General features: G+C 48.9%; 6 protein-coding genes across 6 annotated transcripts; 4 read left to right on the top strand and 2 right to left on the bottom strand.

The window, feature by feature from the left end:
- Positions 1-83: 83 nt before the first annotated feature.
- Positions 84-1,920, top strand: N7481_006617 (uncharacterized protein; the record flags this gene model as incomplete). The annotated part of the gene is made up of 6 exons (XM_057265836.1): positions 84-217; positions 283-501; positions 569-824; positions 911-1,174; positions 1,233-1,565; positions 1,648-1,920. The coding sequence occupies 6 exons, from the start codon at positions 84-86 to the stop codon at positions 1,918-1,920; spliced, it is 1,479 nt and encodes a 492-aa protein (XP_057123556.1).
- A 691-nt stretch (positions 1,921-2,611) lies between these two features.
- Positions 2,612-3,168, top strand: N7481_006616 (uncharacterized protein; the record flags this gene model as incomplete). Its single annotated transcript, XM_057265835.1, has 2 exons — positions 2,612-2,742; positions 2,790-3,168. The coding sequence occupies 2 exons, from the start codon at positions 2,612-2,614 to the stop codon at positions 3,166-3,168; spliced, it is 510 nt and encodes a 169-aa protein (XP_057123555.1).
- Positions 3,169-3,824: 656 nt separating this feature from the next.
- On the top strand, positions 3,825-4,418 carry N7481_006615 (MARVEL domain-containing protein; the record flags this gene model as incomplete). The annotated part of the gene is made up of 1 exon (XM_057265834.1): positions 3,825-4,418. One exon carries the CDS (start codon positions 3,825-3,827, stop codon positions 4,416-4,418), a length of 594 nt encoding a protein of 197 aa, XP_057123554.1.
- Positions 4,419-4,729: 311 nt separating this feature from the next.
- On the bottom strand, positions 4,730-5,431 carry N7481_006614 (uncharacterized protein; the record flags this gene model as incomplete). The annotated part of the gene is made up of 1 exon (XM_057265833.1): positions 4,730-5,431. One exon carries the CDS (start codon positions 5,429-5,431, stop codon positions 4,730-4,732), a length of 702 nt encoding a protein of 233 aa, XP_057123553.1.
- A 1,043-nt stretch (positions 5,432-6,474) lies between these two features.
- Positions 6,475-7,918, top strand: N7481_006613 (uncharacterized protein; the record flags this gene model as incomplete). Its single annotated transcript, XM_057265832.1, has 2 exons — positions 6,475-7,017; positions 7,154-7,918. Coding segments are annotated over 2 exons (1,308 nt in total), but the record flags the coding sequence as incomplete, so codon positions are not given.
- A 703-nt stretch (positions 7,919-8,621) lies between these two features.
- On the bottom strand, positions 8,622-11,129 carry N7481_006612 (uncharacterized protein; the record flags this gene model as incomplete). The annotated part of the gene is made up of 3 exons (XM_057265831.1): positions 8,622-10,477; positions 10,651-10,977; positions 11,030-11,129. 3 exons carry the CDS (start codon positions 11,127-11,129, stop codon positions 8,622-8,624), a joined length of 2,283 nt encoding a protein of 760 aa, XP_057123551.1.
- Positions 11,130-13,214: the final 2,085 nt, after the last annotated feature.

Raw genomic sequence — 13,214 nt, 5'->3', positions numbered from 1 at the left:
TAAATTTTACGTTGAACCCAAGTTCGGGCCTATACCGCCATTCAAACTTATTGGGCTTCGCTGACCCCATACATCCATTCATCATGGCCAATAAGCACTCTATTGAGCTCCAAGGACAAACCGAGGACGAACCTATCAAGGACCCATCCCAACGGGATGTCGGTGTCCCTCTTACTCCAGAGGAGGACAAGAGACTTTTACGTCGAATCGATCTCTAGTAGGTTATATCAAAATACCATGCATGCATCTTGTTGCAACTGCTAACCACAGGTCCACTGGCAGTCTTATGCCAATCATGGCTGTATCTTATATGTTCCAATTCTTAGACAAATCTGCCATGAGTTTCACGGCTATTCTAGGCTTACAGGATGAACTCAATCTCCAGGGCGAGGACTACTCCTGGGCGAGCAGCATTTACTATTTTGGCTATCTGGCTGCATCATATGTTGCCGCTCTGCTACTAGTCCACTTTCCTGTTGGAAAAATGATTTCCACGTCCATGTGAGCTCGAAACTGATCCGTCTTTTCTGCCTTAGTAGCAACTTGAACTTGCTGATGTATTTCTTAGTATTGTCTGGGGTGTCGTACTAATGCTTATGGCGACTGCATTCAACGACAAGGGTCTCATTGCTGTTCGATTCTTCTTGGGTGCGACTGAAGCTGCTATTGCGCCCGGTCTGGGAATTGTCGTTTCTATGTGGTATAAGAGGGACGAACAGCCGTTTCGCCATGGTATTTGGTTTCAAGGAATTACTATTGCTGGAATTTTTGGTGGGCTTTTGGCGTACGGCATCGGTCATGTGGAAAGCATTGCTCCATGGAAGGTAAGAAGGCATAGTTCGACTTGTACTGGCCTGTGAACTCGCACTTTCCTTTCGAAAATTGGCACCTCTCTGACTGGTTATCCTAGGCCGTCTTTCTCATCTTTGGGGCAATCACGATTGTCTGGTCTTTTGTGCTTTTCTACTGGCTTCCAGATACCCCAACAAATGCCCGCTTTCTCAGCGAAGAAGACAGGTACAAGGCCATCCGACGAGTCCAGGAGAACATGACCGGTATTAAAAGCAATGAGTTCAAGCTTCAACAATTTATAGAGGCTCTTCTCGACTTGAAGTGCTGGGCCCTTGTGCTTATTCAACTGACATGCTCAATTCCAAATGGCGGAGTGTCTAATGTGAGAGGTTAAGATAAACGTGCATGGCATTAGAGGGAACTAATAATGAAATTAATAGTTTGGCTCCATCATCATCGAAGGCTTCGGCTTCAGTACCCTGAATACATTACTTGTTCAAATCATAACGTACGTGATCCAAGGTCTTCTCGTTTACCTCTCCACTGCAGGATGTTCTTGGTTCGAGAATAGCCGAACATGGTGGATGGTCTGGAACGCGGGCCTTTCAATCGTCGGAGCCGCAATGGCTCGACAAATATCTCCTAGCAATGTCTGGGCTCGATTTTTCGGCTATTGTCTTGCGAATGCCTATTCTGTGAACTTTCCTTTGACCCTGGCCATGTCCACGGGCAATATTGGTGGATTCACCAAGAAGACGACTGTGAATGCAATGGTATGCGTGGCCCCTCCAAATTTCTATCAAATTTCTATCGAAAGATGAAAATATACTAATACGGTTTACACGCTCGTACTAGATTTTTATCGGATACTGCACTGGAAATATCATCGGCCCGCATTTATTCTTCGATGACGAAGCTCCTTCATACCCGTCGGGCTTTCTCGCAATGCTGATATGCTTCGGAATCACGTTTTGTATTCCCATCGCTCTACGATTTTATCTTATCTGGGAAAATAGGCGCCGGGATCGCTTGGATCGAGGGAATATTGGTGATTCTATTGAGGACTTAAATGCGGCTCTTTTGGACAAGACCGATAAGGAGCTCTTGCATTTCCGCTATGTCTACTGATGTCTACCAATGCAGAGATTTGGTGTGGCGTACTAGCAATCAGTCTATTTAATGTAATATCCATGGATTGCAATGTATCTACTGTCCTGTTAATTAAAGTGATCGAAAATTGGGAGCTGTGGGGAAGTCTCCATCATATAACTCACCATCATCCTCAGATTCATTCTTATACACCAGTAGCCAATGGCATACTTGATAACAGATGTTAACATGATCCTTCATATACTGCAAAATCATGACTTTGATACTATGCAGACTATTTAATGACTTGTATTGCACAATTTTTGGACCTTGGAAACATTCCCAACCCAGCAGAGTCGCCTGTTGGATTCCACTTGTATCCAAGGTAGAACGACATACAAAGGCATAAAACGTTGAATGGCAATAATTCAGAGACCTTGACGCTAAGAATGCCAAAGGAATAGCGAGTAACACACACCATACTGCCACGCCAAGCCTCTCTTTCATTGGTGCTTGGTTGGATCCCTGGTCAGATACGAGTGAAAGTTGTGCTACCCCGCGTGAGTTGACCGCGAGAGTTGACCGCGAGAGTTGACCGCGAACTTTGGCTTTCGCTCCCACTGCCAAACTTTTTGCTAATCTGGACGCCAGTTGAATGGTTTCACTACCAAGAATTGCTTCTATTTGCCGTCGCTCCCACACCTCTGATCTGTCTGCTTGTTGCAATCTCATGTGCGCAACTCACGATTTCGCCCGTTTCAGAATCACAGCGTGCCACAGCGTGCCGCAGAGCGCGTCACCCAAGTTCGGTTGGAGCAGCAAGCTGACTGCTATATCATCGAATCTCTACTTTGGCCCTCGGTCAGCATACTATGGATAGTGGCATTTATAATGGCTAGCTCGACAAGCGCAGAGGATAAAATTGCAGAGCTGGTCGCTCAACATGGAGCAGTTCCGCCTCCTTATTTCATGTTCAAAGACACCGATCCATACAGCATATGCTGGCGTATGGGCGCTGGCGAAGACTATATAGGATTTTTCTTCAACTGGTGGGAGGAGGAAAAAAGAAGCCTGGACGAGTCACAACGAATTGAGTATTTTCGGAAATGGCCACCGCCGCCTCGATGGCTTGCGTGGATGATAGAGGTTATTTGGGATCTGAACCCTGAGGATTTCGATGACGACTATGATTACCTTGAGCCCTACTTCAAATGCACTGAAGTACTTGGTTTTGGGGGTGAGAATGACTATCGACGCGACTGTGACGAATATGCCGAGATACCATGAGAAGGGAGCGAGTGGCTAAAAGAGGATCATTGATGTCCACGAATGGGCGGGAGATAGTGTTCTGAAATGACTGGACAAAGTGGAGGGGTTTACTAAGTACATATCCAGTGCGCGAGCTGCCTGTCAGAATTTCAATTATGCAAAGCCCCAAAGTAATCTTAACTCAGCAGCCCCATCAGATGTTTTCCATCCTGTCTCACTCTCAAATTTGGCAAGATGCTTCAATACTACGATGGGTGCCACGTCGGTCATACAGATATTCAAGCTTAGTCTTTTAGTGCAGCTCAATCATGAAAATTGGCAATTCGCAAGTAATTCTTTCTCCACGTGAACCAAAAGATGGCTGTCCATATACAAAATGCCGATCCATTAACATAGCTGCATGTTCATTGGCCGCCCATCCACGCCCCGGCTACGAATACGCCCAAAAATTCCTAAAATGGAAATTCCATCGTACTCGTAACAAGAAACATGGATCTTCAGCGGGGGAACTCCGGCATTGTTTCTATTCTTAAAAATAAAATTCTATCTTTAAATACTACTTGGCTATAGCTAACACTCAAATATAAGATCAGCCCCAGTCTTCAATCAAAGGGCCGTTTCCCACTCTGCTGCCCGCTCCCAAATTCCTTCATCTACCACTCCACGCCGCAATCATGGCCAATAGGAAATACCAAGCAATCGAACAATACTGGCACCGAAGAGGCCCCTTCGGTGTAATCAGTCGCGCCACCTTACGAACCCTCCAATTCGTCTTTGCCATCATCATCGCAGCTTTATACGGCGTGGATCTGGCCCATGCAAGCAAACACCATCTCCATGGCCAAACTGAATGGATTTACGCCGAATTCGTCGTGGCTCTCTCTGCTATTACTTGCGCCGTGCACTGCTTTGTCACTGTTGTCCATGTTTCGTGGGTAACTTGGGATACCGTGTTGTTCGTTCTTTGGATAGCGCAAGTGGGTGTCTTTGGAAATATTTACATTCGCCATGACTCGGATGTCCAGCAGCCATACGTCGAGTCTACTCAATCAATTACTCGAATGCGTGCGGCGGTGTGGATTAGTTTGATCAATATGTTTTTGTGGCTTTTGACGACTATTCTCGGTGTTGCGTGGTGTATTCGCACGCGCAAGGTTACGCGCCGAACGGATAAGGATGAACAGGAACAGGAACAAGCTCTCCAGAGATTGCGCGAGGAAGATATTGAAACGGGAATTGTTGTTTTCGGAGAAGACAGAGAAGGATAGCAAGATCAAAAGTTTGGAGGACTCGAATGCACGGGATGAGAAGAAGGGTTTGAGGAAGGTTTCCGAGAGTCACGATGACAAGAAAGATTCAAAGTTGTTCGAGGTTTCGCTGGATATGGAGAAAAAGCGGAATCCAGTGAAGATGTGAGGAGGGAAAGATGATTTTTCTGGTTTTGGTTGATGCTCGTTCGCAATCATGATTCAATGTCACAGCTCTATTTTGGCTGCATAATATGTACAATGTATTTCTAAAATTCTCTTCGCCACAACCAATCCAACACATAAATCAGTTCTATAAGAGTGGAAACAGGTTACCATTCTAGTTCTTTCCTCTTCCCGTCACCCTCCACTGCTCTATCACCCCATCTCTCTCTCCACACGTCTCTCTCTTCTTTCCAAATATCATTCACGCACGGGTCGCAGGAGCTTCCACAGCATGTTCCCAGCTCGGGCGGGGGCGGGGGATCGTCATGTGCGCGCGACGCAGCACGGAGGAGTTGTTTTGTGCGGGTGCCTGATAATCGCTTCTTTTGGAGTTTCTTGAATAGCGGCACTTCATTTGGCGCGTAGTATGCCTCCGGTGGGGATGTCTCTTCCTCCGTGGGAGTTGTAGCCTGAACTGGTTTTCTCGCATTCTTGTTGCCGGTGTTGGCTGCCGTTTTTGCCATGGTATCTCCTTCAGAATTCCCAACAAGCGTTACTTCCGGACTCTGAATTCGTCCTGGGAGTTTTCCATTTTGATCCGATGTTTGGTTCGTGCCAGACTCTTGATTCTGGTTCTGGTCTGTCGTCCCCTTCAGTAACGAACTAAATGGAGACCACAATGCACCGAGCAAAGATGTACCAGAAGATGATGCCGATGTTTCGGTGGCATTTGGTTCTTCTCTGGTATTTAATTCAATTCGAGCGACTGCGTCTTTCTCGGGAGCGGCCTTGCCGCCGGCAGATGGTTGGATTTCCCTCTTTGAAGGGGACATTTCCTGTCCTTCAACAGGATATTTATCACCGCTCATTCTGGCTTGAGCTTTCTCGTTCGAAGACAGGTCAAACGATTATTATTTTGACGGAATTGCCACCAGGTAATAGGACGGCATTCTATAAGCGGTATGATTTTTTCCCGTAGGTGACCACCAAGGTATCGAAAAACACCCCAGTTCTTCTTTATAGTGCCTTGGATACCAGCATTCCACTAGGCATTATTATGAGAGCGTAGATGCGAAATATTCAAGTCATTTCGAAATTGATGTCGGGGCCGGTTAAGAGATCGGGTGGCGTTCCTGTTCTCCCCGAGTTCCACTTTATCTTTTTCCGCCCCATCAGGCGACACCAATTCGCCTCGTACCAAGTATCTCATTATCTTAGTATAGATAGACTTTTGCGCCTGGTTCGCAAAGAACTTTAGAAAAAGTATATGTTTGGCTAGATTAATCAAACTTTTTCAGAATACAGGGGTAGCTTGGAGACTTGGGTCAAGACGCCAGTCAGGATTGCAACCTACAATGCAAAAGCAACAACCTCGAGAAAGGTGAATAACCGTAAAGACAGGCACATTCAACACTGCCACAACTAAATTTAAACTTGTCCCCGATCATGAATCATAGATATAACCAATCTGGAGGCTAAGCTTAAGGATTTATGCACGTAAAGCTACACTCGTTCGACATCCCCTGATACTAAACTATCCCCAAGTACACGAGGAATCTTGATAGAAACCCCATTCCTCCCATCTCTTAAACTATCCACATCCATATCCACATCATCAGCCCCGGAAATCCTCAACTGCTTCAACTTTTCCTCCAGCATAGCCCCTGTCACGTGATCTCCTCCGCAGTATGAAGCATCACATTTTATCACATCAGACCCACCCAGCATCCCTCGTCATATTTTCAATCCTCGCGTGGCTTTCGACACCGCGGGACAAACATCAAAAGCAGAGAAAGACCCTCAATAATCAATCATACAATAGTGGCTTCTCTTTGACCACGCTACATGATATCCAATTAAAAGAGAAACAACAGAAAATTCACCACCACCCCCAACAATCACAATTCCAGTATACGAGAATGACAACCCACACCGACCCAGCCCGGGTCGCCAGCATCCTCTCCTATCCCAATATGACAGCTCACTGATCTCCTGCAAAACAATCCAAAGACTCTGGGCCGGTTACGGGCAGATATGCTCCGTGACCGCGCGAGCGGGCAGTGGAGAGGCAGCAACGCATTTACACGAAGTGTGCTACGGCTCGAATTCGAATTCAGATTCAAAGCGAAATGGACCCGCGAAAGCAAAAGCAGGAGACACATTCCAATTAATTCTCAAACTTATCTCGCCGCCGAAAAACTCTAGCTCTAGCACTGCAGGACAACCCGACGAAGGCCATCTGCGCAAAATGTTCAGTTACGAAGTCGAGCAGTACTTTTATCGCCATATCGTCCCTAGTCTGGATGGGTTAGGCGTTGCGAAGTGTCTTGTCTCGACGTCGGGCTCGGAGCCTAAGCCTGATCAACTCACTGGCTGTATGGCGATTCTCATGGCTGATTTACGGAGCACGTACCCCGTTTCCGGGGAGAAGAGGAGCGTTCTTTCTTCGGCTCAGGTTTTTGGGTCGTTGGAGTGGTTGGGTTCTTTTCATGCGCGGTCTTGGGGGGCTTGAACTTCGGTCTGTGGATGGAGATCGGGATCAGGGTGGGGGTGGGGGTGAGAAGGGTGGGTATATTCTTCCTCCGTTGGAGGAGTATGCTCGACGAGCCAAGGCAGTGGGGAAAGACGAAGACGATAGCGAAAGCGAAAATAAAAATGAAATTGCCAGTGGGAATGTATGGCTCAATGGTGGATACACTTATCTTGCAACAAGGCGGAAGGAATATGCTTCCCTGGTCGAGGACGATTCTTCCGAATGGTCGAGGGCATTCTGTGAACCTTTTTCCACATCGTTAGGCTCAGTCTCAGGCTCATCATCGACGGCCGAGTTGGCAGCTTTGTGTTTAACACCCCAAGGCCGGGCAATGGAATCCCTTATCCACGGCGACGTGAAGTCCGAGAATCTTTTTACATCGGAATCTGGTGACGATGTTGCCTTTTTCGATTTCCAGTATGTGGGTCTTGGGCTGGGTGTTTGCGATCTTGCGAAGTTGTTTACTTGTTCGGTGCCGGTGGATATGCTTTTGGATGGAGGAAACCCAGAGTCACGGTCACGGTCAGGGTACTATCAAGATCTGCCTGATTCTTTGGCTATGTGTGCTGGGGAGAAGATCTTGCTCGAGCGATATCGTGCGTCGTTGTTGCGGGGAAAAGAGCAAAACTCGGAGTTTTACGATTGGGATTTGTTTGTGCGGCATTGGGAGACTGCTTTGGTGGACTGGTGTCGATTCCAGGCGTCTTGGGGATTTTGGGGAAATACGGAGTGGCTTGAGGCGCGGGTTAGGTTTATTCTGGACGATGAGGGGTGGAGGTGTTGGTTGGAGAATGATATTAAGAACTTGAAGGTTCAGGTTTAGACATCAGCATGGTGGGCGATATATCATGGTATTATGTCGATAGACTCGGATGCTCGCAGAACAGATATAACATCTACATTGAAAGAAACAGAAACGAGTTCAAGAAAGAAAAAGTATATAGCGAATGATTCCTAATGATTCAAACCAGTCCGATCCGATCCGATCCAGTCCCAACCAGACTAGACTAAAACCCACGCAACCGCCGGAACCCATTCAATCCAACCGACATTCCATTCCTATACTTTTTCATTTTCCATAGTTCCTTCCAGACACCAACCCAATCGCTGAGAAATGCATTGAGAAACGATTGAACATGTCAAAAGAGGCCAGGCCGATCCAATCCGATCCAATCCAACAGATGAAGAGAAACACAAACATAAAAGACAAAGATAAACATCTGGAGACACAGTGAAGACAGAGAGGTGGGGGTAAAAGAAACAGGTCGTGACTCATAAAGAAAATGACAAAACAATAACGGGGTGAGATGACAAGGAAAAGGAAATTCTATCCGAGCGAAAGACACCAGAAGACCCCATATGCAAAACATATTTCGTCTTCCCTGAAACGAAACAGGCGAGGAAATTGTGACAGTGAGAGAGATATTGCAGACAAGGAGATGGTGGTTTATATCAAAACCAGATGTTAAAAGGGTGTGAGGGTGAGAGAGTGAGTGAAAGGCCACGGTGTGTGTAGAGAGAGACGCTTATGCAGCGGTGGGGAAGAGAGAGTAAGAAGGGTTCCGGGACTTCTTCCGGTTAGGATTCATGGGCGGGAGAGGAGGAAGAGGTGGTTCAGCCTTGTGACGCGAGTCTACTTCGGAGACAGATTTGGCACGGTCATGGACAAGAGTAGAAGGGGTGGTTGCCGAGTCTGCGCTGACTAGGCTGGTGCTGCTACCACCACCCTGGAACATGAAGGATGTCTCGAGACTCTTGGTCTGGCGATGTTGAGAGGAAGAAGGCGGGCGGCTGATTGAACCTGCAGCCAGAGCTTCAGCGGCCGTCAGACGGTCCGTTGGCATAAGCTCACGGCTGTTGGAGAGGCTGTAAATCAGCTCAGGGACGCTCGTCGTTGAGACAGAGGAGCGGTGTTTGCGGGCGATGGAAGCGGCGCGCGAGAGCATCAAGCTTTCTTGCGAGTTGCACTTGCTGATAGGGGAAAAGCTGCTGCGGGGGGAGACCGGGTTGTTCTCGGTCATCATGCCTTGCGCAACGAAGGGGTAATGCCGATCAGATTCGGCATCAGTGGTCAGATACTCCTCGTACAGCGTGTCCTGGTTGATCTGCTTGCCCAGTGCAGATGGCAGGATCGACGAACTGACAGGTTGGAAGTAGTCCCCCGCGCTGCGCACTACAAAATCCCGTTCGTAATCTGTGGTAGATGGTGTGGCTGCCGAGTGAGCTGCTGCCGAGTGAGCTGGACTGGGGTCCAGGTCTGGTGTTGGGAGGGTCGAGGTGCTTAGCGGACTGGGCTGCAAGTGTCGCGGCTTAGGCGCAGAAAGACCCCAGCTCTCGTCGCTACAGGCAATTCCAATCTGGGGTCGCTGTTCATCCAGAGAAGTGCGGGACCAGTCGAAGTTAGAGGTGGACTCGGCCGCATGCTCGTAGCAGTAGTCGATGTCTGCATCCCACGAATCATACAGCTCATCTTCGGAGGTAAACTGGCGCACACCGCTGTGAGTTGATGGAGGTGTTGCGTCAAATTCAGCCTCCTCCTTGGGCGAAGTATTAGGCATATTCTGTGGCAAGGTTGGCGAGCCCAACGCTTCGGAGAATTTCCTGGAGAGCTCCTCGGTCACGAAGATTGACAGGCCATTGGGAGGTCCCTTGGGAACGGGAACACCAGAGGGCTCCACGAAAGTGCCTGGGCTAACTTGGGAGGTCGAACGAGAACGACCATATCCAATGCTCGCTGGGGGGCTGTCCCACATGCGAGTAGCTTCTTCCTCCTCTGGCACATCTTCCAAATCATAGTGGCTGTGGCTGCTCATAGAGGAGGAACCGGTTCGCATCGTCATGGTCTCGGCTGGATCGGGACTGAAGCGGAGCTGTGTTGCCGAGTTCGATTCGATATACTCAGGGTATGTCTTTTGCGAAGACAGTCCCAAGATCTCGTCAATGGCCCGAGGTGCAGGCTCCCCCTCGACGGGAACTTCGGGGGCCATTGGAGGCGGCGGGGTAGTGGGACAGGAACGAGGATATCTCGACACGGGGCGCGAGAAATTCTCATGGGCACGAGATCCCTGTCGAGCATGACCCTTGGGGCTCGAACCCCCGGCAACAGGCGAACCTGGGGGGCTCGGTATAGTCTCATCCACGGTGGTCGCGGTACCAAGAGCCCGCAATGGCAGATCATTGGCGGAGAAATTTTGGAAGTGAATGTCATCGGCGCGAATACCTTTCAGGACGGCCTCGGGTCGCTGGGAGGCACGAATGACGGAGAACTCGGTGACAAGATCATTTTCACGGGTCTGGTCGATGGATTGGAATTGTGCGGGACTGGTATGGGTGAGATGATGAAAATCGAAGGGGTCAGATATGATGCTTTTCAGGCGGTCCTCTAGAGTTCAAGTTAGTAAATGGTGAGGTTGTCCAGGTGCATAAAACATTAACATTCCCGCCACGAGGTGAACAAGTCACGAGTCACCGGGTCACGGGTCACGGACCACCCAACCAGGGGCCACGAGGGAAGTTGTTGTTGTCAATATCATTGCTGATGATTATGGAACTTACGACTCTCCTGGTGTCTGGCACGGCGGCCAAACATGCCACCATTTCCATTGCCATTGCCATTGATATTTCCATCTCCTCGAGACTTATCCATCTCGTCTTCCTCGTCCAGCGTGGCGACGATATTGATCTTACTGCCTTGACGGCGGAGAATGCGGCTCCCACGAGCGAGAAATGAACGAGAAGAACGATCTGGCTTCTCGCGCATGCCCAGAGAAGAAGAAGTACGCTCGTCCTGAGAAGGCCCAGAGCTATCGACCGAAGTCATAGAGGAACCGGGGAGAGAGACGCGAAGAGGTGGAGGTGGTAGTGTTGCTTCTGGAGCGGCCGCTGAAGACTGATAAACGCTTTGGAGAATGGGTGTGGGCCGTAGAACGAGAACGGGCGTGAGCCATATGCTCTGGAGGGTCGTTAGAGGAGCGAGTGGACGGAGGATCACTGTGACCGTCGTCGTCCCAAGCCGGCGAGGCTTGGGGAAACATTTTGAAGCGGAAACGCCCCAAATAATGAGGCAAGAGGCTATAGCGATTGGGGATGTTTCATGGTAGTCGGGGAGGAGGGAATAAGCGCGAAACGAGGGTTAGAGGTTAGATGTTAGAGGGTGAGGACATATTTAGAAGAAGAGTACGGAGTAGAATAGAAGAGGATACTGTAAGTACTAGTAACCTTGGAACTAGTACTACTCAAGTAGGTGGATGTATGGTATTGGTGGTGTATGGCAGATGCATTGCGGGTCGTGTATTACCGGTGGACTCTCAGGGGTGTTGCACAGATGTTTAGCCATGGATTGGTTTATTTTGGGGATTCGGGCTCGGTATTTACGCAATCAATACTGATTATTTGTTATTTGTTATTTGCTAATTGTGTTGTCTTCAAGTTTGTGATGATTCCCATGTACAATTATCTACAAAGATCTATCAATTCTTCTCGTAGTATGCATCTATACTCAATTCCACTTCTTGTCCCGAGTACCCTGTCTATTATTTGCTCTTCGTCCCAGCAACACGGAGCCGAAACCAAGGATTGTCCTAGTGCGCTCTGAACGTGTTGGACCCGACCTAACTGTTCCAGGAAGGTATCAGCATGCCCGTACTGTATCATACCCTCAACTCCATTGGATCTATTTTATTTTATTTTATCTTTATTTTGGTATTTTTATTTCTTAATTCCTCTGTCTCCATACTCTTTATGGTTCATGGTTCGCGCCCATTCACCTATTCATTATGGTTATCTGCATTATTCTGCTTTTACATGATTGTACTCGTATATCACCCTGTCACACCGCATCATCGCATCGCATCGCATCACATCGCCCTCACGTATACTTCCGAGGGATGGAATGCTCATGCAGGCGCAGGCGCAGGTCTCACGCCTCGCATCTCCCCGATTCGCCCGAGGATGGAAAATTCCTGAGGCATGCGATTTTGTATTTCCCCGCGTCGCTAGCGCAGGCTCGGGCTTCCAACGGTTTTCGTCGGTATTAATCAATTTTACCCCCCCTCTCTGGGAATGGTGCGTAGGGCTTTGCGATCGTGTGGAGCGGATCGCACTGTAATTAATCGACTAGGCGACTGTTAGACTAAGCCATCCGATGGGACATGTGCTCGGCACTTCCTAGGCTCATCTGATAGAGCCTAGGCATTAATTTTGATCTGGCGGGCTTTTGCTAGGGCACTATGGAGTACATACTACCCGTATCTCATGCCAAATTTGACGCTTTTTTTGGGTTTATCCCTAGCACTAAATCCTAAGCACATCAAAACTCCAACCTTTTCTGATTCGATTCACGCGGAGTCGGCCGTGTCTTCCTGTGCTCCCCCGTACGGATCATCCTGCTCCAGTTTCTTCCGGTTGAACCATCCGGAATCATCCACCGGAATCCACCGCAACGGAGGTTTGCGTGAACAACTCTCGCTCTCGCCCACAGGGAACAGGGGTTACCCATATTTTGGTTTGGTTGGGTTTGGTTGGTGTTTTTTTTGTACCCCTGCTGCTGGGTTCTTGTTCCATGGTCCCCGGGCCACTCTCTCCCGTCTCTATCGTGCATCCTTGAGTTTAGGGCACGACCCCTCACTTGACGCCCTCCCCGGAAGGCATGGGGGTTATTGGGGGTGATTCGAGGTAATGGGGAGCGGCCATGGATTTTACTTGCCAGCTTCGGTATATGATCAGTAAGATACAGTGGGTAGCCCTACGGCAGACACCCGAGAACACCACAGTGCAGCGCACCACAGCACCGCAAATGCAGGACCAGCCGGGCCAACACCAAGGCAAGACCTGCAGCAGGAAGCAGAAAGCCGCGGTGGATCCGTCTGTAAGTTGCAGCTAAGTTTCAAAAACAAGGGCGAAGAACCCCAATGGAAAGAAAAAAGAAAAATCACAGGAAAATCTTCAAACTCAATGCATGCGGGAAGACGCCAGCGTCTCATCGGAAACTCTATCACCTTCTATCAGCACGAGGGCGAGGGAAAAAATAGCACAAACACCATGGTTCCCAGGATTGGCGCGCGCACACACACGCACACGAGGGATCATCATCCTTTCCCATCCCATCTCTGCCCAACCCA

Source organism: Penicillium waksmanii (genome assembly GCF_028829765.1).
Source record: "Penicillium waksmanii strain IBT 27052 chromosome Unknown utg000005l:1.0-5232799.0:1.0-5237142.0, whole genome shotgun sequence".
NCBI classification, from domain to species: domain Eukaryota; kingdom Fungi; phylum Ascomycota; class Eurotiomycetes; order Eurotiales; family Aspergillaceae; genus Penicillium; species Penicillium waksmanii.
This window is presented reverse-complemented; position numbering and strand designations above follow the sequence as displayed.